The sequence below is a fragment of the Protopterus annectens genome, chromosome 5.part0 (genome assembly GCF_019279795.1).
Source record: "Protopterus annectens isolate FY-2018-M chromosome 5.part0, PAN1.0, whole genome shotgun sequence".
In the NCBI taxonomy this organism is placed as follows: Eukaryota; Metazoa; Chordata; order Ceratodontiformes; family Protopteridae; genus Protopterus; species Protopterus annectens.
Window position 1 is genome coordinate 315,993,622 of NC_056735.1, and position 14,318 is coordinate 316,007,939.

Here is a 14,318-nt window from a genome sequence, read left to right on the forward strand (position 1 = left end):
AGCTAATGTGGCTGAGGTGTAAACCTTTTTCCCCCACCTGTCTAGTGCTCTAGAATCCCTTTCAGAAGGTACTGGGTTTTTAGCTATGGAAGCCTTAGCCCCCTTGGGACCCTGGGAGATGGTCTCTGGGTCAGCTACTGGGCTTTTGTAAAGAAATTTGTGAGAATCAGGAACTCTGTAGTATCTGTCAGGCTTGGCCGGAGCAGGAGGTAGAGAGTCTGGGTTGAAACTGGATTCTAAATCGACATCATCCACAATGTCCAAAACAGGAGGGATGGCTAGAGATCTGTGTTGGGGGAGTAAGAGAAACTCTGAGTCTTTTCTTGGAATCGGAGTAATCCTGACCTTCCCAGTGAAAATGTTCCCTCATATAGTGTGTAAAGTTTCCCCAAAAGAGTAGTCTTCAGGAGGAGAAGCTGAGGGAATAGAATCCTCAGCATCAGAATCTTCATAAGGAGAAAAGGAATAGTCTTGGTCCTCAGAGGAAACCGAAGAAATAGACAGTTGCTCAGAGGAAGCAGAATCTTCCTCTTGTCTAGGCCTTTTGTCAGGAGGAGGCTGAGAACCAATAAGAGAAATCAAATCTTCAGCCATTTTGGGCATCTGTTTCTTTGGCATAGGGCCTTGAACAGGAGACTGAAGTGTAGTCTTTTTTGATTTAGAAGGAGTCTTCGACTTGGAAAACGTTTTGACTGCAAGAGTCGGTCTGAATACACCTTCAGAAACGGATGGCGTTTCTGAAGCACAGACATCCTTGGAAGGTAAATCGTCGGAAGGGCCTGAAGTAAAAGGCTGCGTCGGCCTAGTACATTCAGTCAAAATATCAGTAGCGGTCTCAGGTTCCAGAACTGCAGTAGTCAGGGGCTGTGTCGGAGCCTCACTGATAACCAGAGAACCGGAGACCGGATCAGAGGCCTCTGAATCGGGCTTAGGCCTGGGCTGTCAGTCCTTGTCCCTGCGCTTTTTGTGCACGCCGGTAGTCGGTAGCTCCGACGGCATGTTATAGTTAAATTTTCTACCAAAAAAGTGTTGTGTGAAATAAAATGGTCTTTTAATAGTACGCTTATTAAACCTAGCACAAAAACGACAAGTGACGTCGTGATCAGGGCCTAGGCAAGGTATACAATAAGAATGAAAATCCTTATGAGGTATTTGCTTCCCACAAGAAATACAATTGTTAACTTTTTCTGACATCGGTCTGAGGCAAGAAAAGTTTCCCCAACGGGGTACTTAGCTTTATAGATGACTTCGGTCTGAAATTCGAATATCTCAGGAGTCGGCCGACCGGCACTTGCGAACTGCTTCTGCTTCAGGCATTGCGTGGCAAGAAAGACTGAAGAAAATGGCGTCGGTTGCAGTATATGTACCCCTGGCGCACTGAAGTCAGGGATGAGGTGACAGCAACAGACGTCGGACCAAGACTTTGGAAATCCGGCCGACTGCGGGACCGCCTGACGACAGGATAACCCAAGTGTGATGACTGCAGCAGGGTAACACGATGAACATCTGCCCAACATGCAAAGCTGTGTCAAACCCAGAGCTGTTTATCATGTTCCAGTTAGAGAAATCCTAATCCCTCCGAGCTACATGCTCTAGGGACCTAAACCTTGTCACCACAATAAACAGAACATGCCGGAGGGATAGATTCCTGTCCCAGAGACTTCCCATACTCTGGAATAAACTACCTATCTATATCAAACAAAGCTACTCATTAGCACTCAAGAAAAATCTTGATGATTGGATGGGAAATAGGAAATTCACCCTGGGGATCACCTCTGTGGCTCTGCTCGACAGTGGCACAGGAAAATAATTTTCTTAGGTGGCAAAAGCCAGGGTACCATTTTGGCTGGGCTTGTATAGGCCCTAGGGCCGTTAGCCTAGTACCTACCTATGAACCTATGAATCACTACTTCTCTGTTAACACTTAGACTTGCTTATTTCCTCAATTCTGTAAATTACTCCTAGATGTTTTACACACCACTCTTCTATCTGCAGTCTCAGCATAAGGCTTGTAAATTTTTTTGTGAATTTCCATACAAGTTATTATTTTGATTATTCACCGAAACCATTATAAAATTTGTTATTGCAAATACCAATAGCATTAAATAGGATTCCTTGGAGCTTTTCTCCACAGGTCTATATTGAAAAAGGGTACCAGTGCCCAGTAGGACTGTCTCAAACAAATATCAGTAAATAAGGCATCAGTCCCAACTCTGACTCTGAAGGCCCTAAACCAACAGCTAGGAACAAGACATTGCTTGACCTTGAGATATACACAGAGGACATTAATCCCAGTACAAGGTTAGACATCAAGGCCAGTGGCTTGATCGATCTTTAATCCAAAGGTCAAATATGTTACTCAAAATTCATGAAAGCAATGTCAAGACTGTGGACAGCAGTAGTTGAATCAATGCCAAAAGTGCTGACCCTGAAGACTGGAACCCCTAGTCAGAAACATCAGCCACAGTTGACATACAAGCCCATGAGCCAAGACTTTCCATCACTGGAACTAGTGCCAGGATACAACCCAGTGAGGAAAACAGAGGAAAAGAGGAGCTACAAAATTTGGCAATGCAGAAATGCTTCTGTATGCTGCAATATCAGATGACGGAGGGCCCTGAGATGCCATCTGTTGGATCCAAGGGATGGCTCTAAACATCTATCACCTTCCATAGAAATACTCCAATGAAAATTGACTGAACTAGTAAAGAAAGGCTTATAGTAATCAAATATGGTGAACCTCAACACTCAATATCAAGCAAGCATTTAGTTCCAAGTCAGTTAACTGAAGTTTGCTCAGACCTCTTTCAATATGAGCTGTTTGGAAATGAGGTTGGGAGAGCAAACGGCAGGTTCCCCAGCTACTCCACATCAGATTTTGTCTATTATGTAGTTTCTCTTAAGATCCTAGTCTTTTTTTTTCCCGTTCTCCTTCCCTCTCTTTATTTACAACTAAGAGGCCCAGTTTCTAACAGAGGTGGATGGTATGAATCCTTTGTTATACCCGAGATCACCTACCAGCCTCAGAGGAGTCATCAAAAGGGAACTTGAAGGTAAAGCTTCCACTGGAACTGTTTGAGGACTCTACTTAATCTTGGCAAATAAAATTGTAATTTCCTTTTTGACGGCAATTAATGTAACAGTCACAAACATCAAAATCTAAATATTCTTCCCATAAGCAAAACATACACAAATACATGCCTATCCCAGGGGGTGAGAGTAGTCTTATGGCTACATCTACACTTTTAAACTCATTCACTCCAATAGAGCTCAGGAAGTTTGCAATGCAACTCCCAATGGGTGAAGCCCAAGCCTTTTCACATAATCAGATTATGTCCTTATACTTCAAACAAATGTTCATATCTCTGGAACCATAAGGATTATGAAAGAAGTATAAATGGCAAACTCTTCACCACAAACTAAAACCAAATTTTATAAGTCACAGTAAACGCAGTAACTATTACATTTGTAATATTTTTTAAACTTTAAATATTTTTAATATTAATATTTTTAAATATTTTAAAAAGCAACCACTCACGTTACACACATACTGTCAGCAGCATTTTATTCATCTAGCTAATAGCTTTCATATGTAAGCTGCGGTTAGCGTTTTTGCCTCACAGCAAGAGGTTCTCCCGTTCGATTCTCGGCTGGAGCACGTTCTGTGTGGAGTCTGCATGCCCTCCTCGCGGTCGATTTGACGTTGAAGACATGCAGGTAGGTGCAAGCATGAACAGGCATGCCTTCTTTAAAGGTTGGGCGTCGAGCTGGCAACTCGGCACCGTAAAAATTCACTGCCAATCATAAGCGGACCGGAGTTCCGTTGTGGCGGCCCCTAACCGGGAAAAGCCGAAAGACTTAATAGCTTTCATATGCGAGTAAGGAGTTCTGTCTGTTACTTGGTTGTTGAGCTGGTTAGAAAAATGTGGAAATTATATCTACATAAATTAATATCATAAAAACAACAGTTGATATCTATTTACCTGCACTAGACAGAGGTCAAATATTAATGCAATTGAGTTGGCTGTTGCACAAGCTTTAAGATGATGTATTTTAAAACTTTGTACATAGCATGGTTTTGTAATTACTGATGCAAATAATGAACAAGCAATATCTGACGCCAAAAGGCATCTGTAGGAGTTAACTGCAGATGCACCCGGAGGCGTCACTCGGATGTAATGAGTTAACACTTTACTGAATGCACTAAGCACTACCTATGCAAGTATAGAACCAGTGCCAAAACTGCAGAAAGGCAATTAGTTTACAGCTGAAACTGGCTTGTAGCTGAACAAAAAGTACAGTTGTGTACCTACCATAAATTTAGATGTTACAATGTATTCACTTTTGCAGTCATTACACTTGGGTTATCCTGCTGGCAGGCTACCCGCAGTCGGCCTGAATTCCAAAGTCCTGGTCTGGCATCGGTTGCTGTCGTCTCTTCCCTGACGTCAGTGCGCCAGGGGTATAAAAGATGCAGCAGACGCCATTTTCTCCAGTTTTTCTTGCCCCAGATGTCAGGTGCCCCCAAAAGGGTAGGCTAAAACAAAATATACCACATAGGTTGTATAGAAAAGAGAAGTACAGACACGTCCCAGCAATGAAAGGGGGATGGTGGGAGGGTAACCTAGACTGCAACAGTGAATACACTCACATCTACATTTATGGCAGGTACACAACTGTACTATGTTCATCGTGTTTCACTGTTGCAGTCATTACACTTGGGTTGAATCCCAAAGCTGAGGTTGGGTGGCTAGGCCTAAATAGAATTGGGAGTGGCTATGAGGCCCTGCAGAACTGCAGTGGCAAAGCCTGCTCTGGATTTAGAGTAAAGAGGTAAGTGGTAGTGCTTTGTAAAAATGTGCACTGAAGTCCAGGTTGCAGCCTCCAAAATGTCCTTGGTTGGTACTCCTCTGAGGAAGGCTGCTGAAGTGGCTGCTGCTCTGGGAGAATGTTACCTAATGCCCTTAGACACTGATTTGCTATGTTGTGAATAGCAGAAACGAATGCAGTGGCCTATCCATTTTTAAATGGTCTGCTTTGAGATAGCCTTTCCTTGTGATCCTGCAGCATATGCCACTAAGAGTTGCTCAGTCTTTCTGAAAGCTTAAGTTTTGTCCAAGTAAAAGCATAGCTGTCTGTGCATGTCCAATGAATGCAGAAGTCTCTCCCCCTTATTCTGCGGGTTTGGATAAAAGGTAGGCAAATGTATGGTTTGGTTAAGAGCCACACTGGAGACTACCTTAGGCATAAATGTTGGGTTTGTCCGTAGAGAAACCCTGTCTGGATGGAAAATAATAAAAGGTTCCACAGCCATTAGTGCCTGTAACTCCTGAGACCCTTCTTGCTGAAGTAATTGCTAGGAGAAGAGCTGTTTTCCATGATAAGTATTTTATCTCAGCTGTATTGGCTGGCTCAAAAGGAGGCAGTGTGAGTTTTCCACGACAAAATTGAGGTCCCATGCAGGTATTGGTGCTCTCCTTGGAGGTCTTATGTTTTTGGCCCCTCTGAGATACTGCCTTAGCAGTGGATGAGAAATGATAGGTGGGTCCGTACTGTAGTGAGCCGAAATGGCAGAGGCATGGATCTTAATTGATGAGAAGGATAGGCCTTTGTCCAGCATCTCAGTTAGGTATTTTAAAATCTGAGGAATATTTGGTAGAAGCGCGTCAATTCCCTGAGCCTGGTTCCAAGCACAGAATCTCTTCCATTTTTCTGCATAAGATTTTCTGGTACTGGGCCTCCTGGCCTCCAAAATAATATCCATAACTGCTTTAGAGAGAGGTGTGTGTTTTGAAAGTTTACATTATCCTCCATGCAGCCAGATTTAGGGTTCTGAGTTGGCTGTGTAAGATCGGATTGTTTTGTTGGGTCAGCAAATGAGGAATTTGAGGCAATGCCTAGGCGGGGCCTTGAGACAAGCTCTTTAGGATTAGGTACCAGTGCTGGCGTGGCCAGTCTGGGGCAATCAGGATCATTTTTGGCTTCTCGTCTGACCTTTAGGAGTACCTTGGGAAGGAGAGGCAGAGGAGGGAAGGCATATACTGTAAGGGCTTTCCAGCTGAATGAAAGAGCGTCCACTTTCCGTGTTTGCGATAAGTCTGAGTGCAGAATCTCTGTAGCTGGCAGTTGTGAGGGGAAGCGAATAGATCTATGTCTGGGCATCCCCATTTTCCTGTTATGCTGAAGATTTGTGGATCCAGTTTCCACTCATGAGGATCCATGAGGTTTCTGCTTAGTTCGCCTGCCAAAGTGTTTATCTTTCCTGGCAGGAATTGTGCTTGCAGGTGCACTTGATAAGTCAATGTGTTCCACAAAGTCATGGCTTGTCTGCAGAGGGGGTAGGAATGTGTGCCTCCTTGCTTGTTTATGTACCACATGACTGTAGTATTGTCAGTCTTTATCAGCAGTTGTCCTGGATGAAGTAGGTCCTTGAAGGCTGTCACGGCATTCTGTACAGATAGCATCTCTTTTTGATTGATATGAAGATGCATTTGGCTTGTGGGCCATGTGCCCTGAATACATTTTCCTGCCATGTGTGCCCCCCAGGCATAATCTGATGCATCTGTTAGTGCTTGCTTGGCTGTGGGTAAAGTGAATGGCGGTCCCTTGTTGTGGTGACAGACCTGTGCCCACCATCGAAACTCCTGTTGCAGGCAGGGAATGAGAGTAATTAATGCTTCCAGGCTGTGGCAATGTTGAGTCCAAACACCTTTTAGATACCACTGTAGTTTCCTCATATGCAGTCTTGCATATGGAATTAGTAGAATGCAGGATGCCATGTAGCCCAGAGCCTGCAGAATTTTTCTTGCAGATAACTGGGTCTTTGTTGCCATGTTTTTGAAGTAAGAAGTCAGTTGCCTTTGTTTGTCTGGCGTGAGATAAGCCATCTGGGCAGTTGCACCTAAGCTTGCACCCAGGAATATTATCTCTTGAGAGGGTACTAGTTTTGATTTCTTTTCGTTTACTGTGTGCCCTAGGCAAATTAATAATCTTTTTACGAACGCCAGATGCTTTAGTAGAATGTCTTTGGTCTCTGCTTGAATAAGGCAGTCGTCCAAGTAGGGATATATTTGAATTCCTCTTTGTCTGCAAGAAGCAATTAGTGATGCCAGGCATTTTGTGAAGACCCTGGACGCAGTAGATGAGCTAAAGTGCAGTGCAGAGAATTGGTAGTGCATTGTGCCAGCTATGAATCGGAGGTATCTTCTGCAAGATTGTCTGATTGGTACATGCAGGTATGCCTCTTTGAGGTCCAAAGTTACAAGCCAAGCCTTCGTGCCCAACATGGGCAGAAGTTGCTGCAGTCAACATTTTGAATTTTGGAACGTCCAGAAAAGTATTTAGAATAGACAGGTCTAGAATTGGTCTCCAGGCTTTGTCCTTTCTTGGCACTAAGAAAAGTCTTGAGTAAAATCCTAGTCCCTGCTCTTGTTATGGCACTGGCTGAATATCCCTCATGTCCATGAGAGATGAGATTTGTTTTTGGGACTCTGCCCATTGATTGTGTGGCAGGTCTGGCCTACCTTTTGCCTTTGGAAGGGTGTGAAAGTGGAACCTGTAGCCCTGAGAGACTATATTTAAGACCCATTTGTCCTGGGTGATCCTGTGCCAGTTTTGTGAAAAAAGTGCTAGCTTTCCCCCTAAGGGTGCTGCCAAAAGGTAAGTGCTTGGCATTGGCAGAGGGAAGTCATTGGGACTGTTTCCTATAAGGCTGTGATTTGTCTTCTCTGCTTTTGGAGGTAGAATTACCCCATTGTTTGGGCCTGTATGAGCCCTGGGGCTGTTGCCTGCCTCTAGGGCGTCTGAATAGGCCTCTTTGTGGCCTGACGCTGGAAAGGACCAATTCTTAGAAGGCCAGTTCCTGCTAAATCTGGGTGGTTGTACCTGTAAGAAATCCCTTACTGTCTGCATAGATTTAGTTTTATCCTCCATTTTATTCAACAACTCTTCTGCCTTAACACCAAACAAAAGTATCATGCTGTAATGGAGCATCCAATAATTTTGCCTCAACAGGATCAGGCAGATTCTGTTCCTTTAACCAAACATGCCTTCTAATAACAGAACCTGTAACAGCGGCCCTGCACGAGGCCTCCAGTGAATCATAACCACTTTGCAAAGTATGTTTTCCCACTTGTTCAGCTGCATGCAATAAATCCTGCAAATCTTTGTTCTCAGAACTTTCAGAATTTGTCAACATGTTTTGTTTTAACAAAGACATTAAGTATTGCTGATATCTGAGCATATGAAACTGACAATTTAAAGCCCTTTCAGCCAAGGTAGCAGAAGTGTAGACTTTTTCCCCCCATCTATCCAGAGCCCTAGAATCTCTGAAGGGACAGGGTTTTTAGCAGTAGCAGCCTTCACCCCTTTGGACCCTGTGAGATCATTTCTGGGTCCGCAGCAGGGTTTTTATATAGAAATTTATTGGAATCTGTGACCCTGTAGTATCTGTCCGGCTTAATAGGTGCAGGAGGGAACATGTCTGGAGACAGGCCGGGCTCTGAAAATACATCATCTACTATGTCTAGAACAGGAGGAATTGCAAGAGGTCTGTGCTGAGGTAGTAAAAGAAAATCTCTAAGCCTTTTCTTAGAATCTGAATAACCTTGGCTCTCCCAGTGGAAATGCTCCCTCATGGTATGTAGGGTTTCCCCAAATGAGTAATCCTCAGGAGGAGAGGCTGAAGGAATAGAATCCTCAACATAAGAATCCTCATAGGGAAGAATAGAATATCCCTGTTCTGAATCAGAGGAAATGGAAACCTGATCAGAGGAATCATATTCAGTATCTTGCCTAGACCTCTTATCAGGAGGGGGATGGGAACCCCTGATCAAAGTAATTAGGTCTTCGGTCATTTTGAGCATCTATTTCTTAGGCATAGAAGCCTGTCCTGGAGAATGCTGTATTTGTTTCCTTGTCTTTAAAACTGTTTTAGACTTTGTCTTGGATGCTGAAGTAGGCTTGATATAAAGTTGTGTAGGTCTGAAGACACCCTCAGAAGCAGATGCCTGCTCAGCGGCTCCAGACCCATCTGAGGGATTAGTTTCCGAAGGACCAATACCTTGAGTATCCAGAGGCCTAGTTGTCTCCACGTGGGAGTCGGAAGCAGCCTGTGGCTCTGAGGTAGCGGGAGTCAGGGGCTGCAAAAGCGCCTCACTGAGCACCGGCGAACCAGCGACTGGCCTAGAAGAGGCTTCATCGTCGGTTTTGGACCTTGGATGCCTGTCCTTTCCTTTATCCTTGCGCTTTTTATGAATTCCGGTCGTCGGTTGTTCTGACGGCATTATATAGTTAAACCTTCGGCCAAAGTAATGAAAAGCAAAATCGTACCGACGCTTTACTGTGCGTTGGTTAAATCTAGCACAAACCCGACAACTAGCAACGTCGTGGTCGGGGCCTAGGCAAGGAATACAGGAAGAATGAAAATCCTTATGACGTATTTGCTTCCCACAAGAAATACAATTGTTAACTTTTTCCGACATCAGTCTGGAGCAAGAAAAAAGTTTCCCCAATGGGGTACTTCGGTTTATTGAAGACTTCGGATCTGAAATTCAATTTAGAAAATCTCAGGAGTCGGCCCACCGGCACTTGCGAACTGCTTTTGCTCTGGGCACCGCGCGGCAAGAAAGACTGAAGAAAATGGCTTCAGCTGCATCTTTTACACCCCTGGCACACTGACGTCAGGGAAGAGGCGACAGCAACTGACGCTGGACCAGGACTTTGGAATTCAGGCCGACTGCGGGTAGCCTGCCAGCAGGATAAATGACTGCAACAGTGAAACACGATGAACATCTGCAAACAAGGAGACCAACACAGCCATGCAAAAACATCAGCAACAAAGAAATAGTGGGATAAGCAGACCCCCCCCCCAATATATTTACATATGGAATGTTGGTTATAAGGAAGCAAACGTCAACATCCTGTTAAGCCATATCATCCAAACAAGTAAAGATAAACCAGCAATTTTAGGCGCTTTCCTCAAAACTGTAGGAAAACTGCTCTAAAAAATATATGACCAATAAAAAGTGGATGGAAAATGGAACACACTAATTTGACAGAACATATTCCATATTCATAACCAAGAGAAGAGGGTAAAATAAGACAGAAAAACAACACTCCCCTCACCAAAACAAACAGTAACGTGGGTTTTTTTCTGTGATGTGTACATGAGAATAGCAAGAGATACAATGAGAGGAAGTGGTGAACATGACATACTGACTAGGAGCCTGGTAAAGATTCTGATGCTGAACTGCCCATGTACTCTCGGCCTTAATTCTGGCAGTTAATGAATATGGACACCCTAATCTGAGATCACTTTTTATTTAGTGTAGTTTTTAGCTCCTTTAAATTCATCAAGGCTCCTCCTTGCCAAACCAACCAATCCCTTCTTCAAAGGGGTCAAAAGATTTCTGCTTTACAACATTGGAAATGGAACTGTAATTTGGTGTGGGGTTGGTCATCTGTACTGTGAAGTAGTAAAAGAGGACAATACGAGCTCAGGACAGTATCATCCTTAGGAACTATTCCATGAAGAAAGGATAGTCTGTGCAAAACAAAACAGAAGGGGCATGACACCACTTATGTGCACTAGTCTGTTTAAAGCCAGATAGGGGCCTCATGTATGTAAATTCATGACTTAAGTGCTATCACACTGACGCACTTTGATTTAGAGATGCACAACAGGTTGTCATATGATTTATTAAACCCAAGCTTCAGAGATAAAACTTAACCATTTACAGCCCTGTAAGGAACAGCAATAGCTCTGTGAAGTGTGGAAGCCCCTGCCTCTAGAATGTGTAGAAATTGTAAACAAGTGGGTAAGTGAGGAAAGTCGAGCTAAAACATTTGTCATTGTTTCTAAGTGTTCAAAAGTAACACTTTTTTCATGAAAAATGTACATTTTGGTCAGAACAGAGGGATGAAATGGTTTCAGTAAACCACAACTCTGTACACAGTGCTTTGATATCTACTACTGGACCCAAACCATGTGTTAAAACCAACTCCACTTCCCTTCACACCCTGAAAAGGCCAACTGGTGATTAAGTATGCAATACTTCCGTAACAAATTTGATTCTCAGCACCAGCACCCACTTATGGGCAAGCTCTAATCACACACAGAAATCCAACTGCTGTGTTTGAAAGACAGAAAAGACCAGTGCAATTATTCTACATGTGGCCATTTTATGTGCAAATAATATCAAAGCAGTAAAAACATGTATGTTGCTCCAAACAACCTCTATTATGATTTCCATCTACATCAGGGTTACATTAAAAAGCCTCAAAATTGTTTTCTGAAAAAGAAAAAGCAAGCACTTGGTAGCGTCTCCAGTGAAGATCATAAAAATGTAAGTGGAGAGCTCACTGCAGTATTACATGACAAAAAAAAAAAAACCTTACAATTTTTTTTTTTAATATAAATTTAGTCACTTACGTACCACAGAACTTATTATACCTATTCCAATATTTGTTTCTTTCCACTTTTAACAGATAGGTGTATCTTACCTATTTGACGCATGCTGCCCTAGCTAAAAGATGAGTCCTGTCTACTGCTTTCAAATTCACCAACCTTCTCAAAAATTTGTGATGGCGTCATCAAGCAAAATCTGATGTTCTGAATGATAGAATCTGTGTGCCTCCACCGTCTACGATCATGTCGAAGCCATGCCTGAACAGCTTCATAAAGCTCAATCTCAGAGAATCTACTCAAGCGGTCACTGTCCAGATAAAACATGAGCTTTTCATAGGAAAGGTATGACAAAAAGTCAGGTCTTGACATCAGTGGAATAAAATTTTCCAGCAGAAAGGAGTCCAGTTGTTCTCGGACTCCCTCGATATTCACACTAAAGTCTTCCAAAAGTTTCATTATTTCTGCACAGTTATCTAAACAAATTTTTGCTAAGAGAAATGAGCAACTGAATTTGACCACTTCGGTAAGCTGAACATACATGGCGGCCTGTAGAATCTCATGTACAGTATCCATAGTTAGCTCAATGGTACCATAGTACATAAAATGAAGAGCATGACTGAAACCTGTGGCAGTTAGACCTTTAAGATGGATTTTATCCTGGCCTCGTTCCCTCATGTCAGCAGTAAACATAATCCGGAAGTAATCACTCTGTGTAGCAAGGAGTGCTTTGTGGCCCTGAAACTCATGATTCTCAATGGCAAGTGTGACATCAAAAAGTAATTTCTCTTCATATAGTGTTCTGAACCCACGAGAGACACTGGTGTCATGTGCAGAAGAAGTATAAACTTCCACATCTCCTGCCATGAATAACCTAAAAACAGAAGAGAAAATATTTAGTATGTGAAAAACAGAGCCGACGTGATGGTGACTTAGTCACACCCACTCACACTAAATTGTTTAAATTTGCAGGATGCTCTAATACTACTGTAAATTACAAAGCACATGAAACACGAATACATACATGTAACACATTCTTTCTTTAATCCATGCACATCTTTAGAGCTACAGTCTGTACTTCTATACTGAAGGGGATCAAAGCAAGATGCACTCAATACAAAATATGTCAAAATGCACAACCCTAGCATAGTGTTACTCAAGATAACTGCCCATAAGTTAACTCTTAAGTACATAATGGATAACTCTTCCAAAAAATATAAAGATATATATATTTTTTTTTAATTTTTATTTGCTTCAGTTCAACTTTAGGCTAGACAAAGAAAACACTATTAGAGTATGTCTCCTGTTTGTCAGTACCAGAGTTTGTGCCGTGTTCACAGACCTGTCTGCCTGTAACATCTTATGTTACTTTCTTCGAGTAGCTTTCATCCACAGTCTGCTAACTCGCATGTCACTGTGGAAAACTGAGTTAGTTGACAAGCAGGAAAGGGAGCTACATCGGACGTTTGCAAGCTTAAAGCTAATTAGGTTAGTGTTAACCAAAAAGTACAGTTTTGTACCTACCATAAATGTAGATGTCCGAACAGGATAGCATCTGCAGTCATAACAAATGGGTTGTCCTGTCGTCAGGCAGCCCTTCGGTCGGCCGGATTCCAAAGTCTGGGTCCGGCTTCGGCTGATGTCGCACTTCACCCGACGTCATCACTGCTGGTCTTCGGGTATAAAGGCATCAGCCGACGCCATTTTCCTCAGTGTTTCTTGCCCCAGATGCCAGTTGCCCTCTAGGAAAGCTAAATTTTGGATAAATGCCAATGTTTCCAAAATAGTAGAAGGCAAACACAAAAAATAAGCATGTATGTACATATATACAAACAAATACACCATAAGAGACCCCCCCCCCCCAGCTAGCTATTAGGAGGGTAAATACCCTAGGAGTACCACAGAGGGGAAGGAGGGTGGGTAATCCTGACTGCAGATGCTATCCTGTTCGGACATCTACATTTATGGTAGGTACAAAACTGTACTATGTCCTTCAAGGATGCATCTGCAGTCATAACAAATGGGTAGAATACCATAGCCAAAGTAGGGGAGGAGGAAGAAGAATTAAGGTGTAGTTAGGATCCCTTGCAATACAGCAGTGGCAAACCCTGCTCGGGATCTAGAGTATAGAGGTAAATTATAATGCTTGGCAAATGTATGCACGGAGGTCCAAGTAGCCGCCTCAATAATGTCCTTGGTTGCCACTCCTCGTAAGAAAGCTGTAGTAGTGGCTGTAGCCCTTGTAGAATGAGGTCTTATGTTCTGTGGAACTGGTTTTCCATGGTAGGAGTAACAGAATCTTATGCAATTTCCTATCCATTTGGAGATTGTCTGTTTGGAAATTGCTTTTCCTTCCCTTCCTGTTGCATAGGCTACTAAAAGCTGGTCAGTTTTTCTGTTACTTTTGGTTCTGTCCAGGTAGTAGCGTGACTGTCTATGTACATCCAAGGTATGCAGCAGCCTTTCCCCCCTGTTCTGTGGATTGGGAAAGAAGGTAGGTAGGTGGATTGCCTGGTTTAAAGACACTCTGGATACCACCTTAGGCATAAATGTAGGATTAGTTCTCATGGACACTATCTTGATGGAAGATTAGGAAGGGTTGTACTGCCATTAAGGCCTGTAGTTCCGAGACCCTCCTTGCTGAAGTAATTGCCAGTAGGAAAGCAGTTTTCCATGATAGGTGTTGAAGATCTGCTGTTGCTGCTGGTTCAAATGGAGGGAGTGTCAATTTTTCTAGCACAAAGTTCAAGTCCCATGCTGGTAATGGTGGTTTCCTAGGAGGTTTTACATTCTTGATCCCTCTGAGGAATTGCCTGAGTAGAGGATGCGAAAAGACAGGTGGATCAAGCTGTATTCTGCGGAAATAGCTGATGCATGTATCTTGATGGAGGAATAGGACAGGCCCGTATGTAGA

General features: G+C 43.0%; 1 protein-coding gene across 1 annotated transcript in view; it reads right to left on the minus strand.

Annotated features, from left to right (window-relative positions):
• Window positions 1-14,318, minus strand: part of KLHL15 (kelch like family member 15) — a 256,779-nt gene that overhangs the window by 116,154 nt on the left and 126,307 nt on the right. Inside the window, exon 2 of the mRNA XM_044072298.1 lies at window positions 11,567-12,278. Coding sequence (XP_043928233.1) covers window positions 11,567-12,271 — 705 coding nt within the window. The 5' untranslated portion in view covers window positions 12,272-12,278. The remainder of the gene's footprint in view (window positions 1-11,566; window positions 12,279-14,318) is intronic.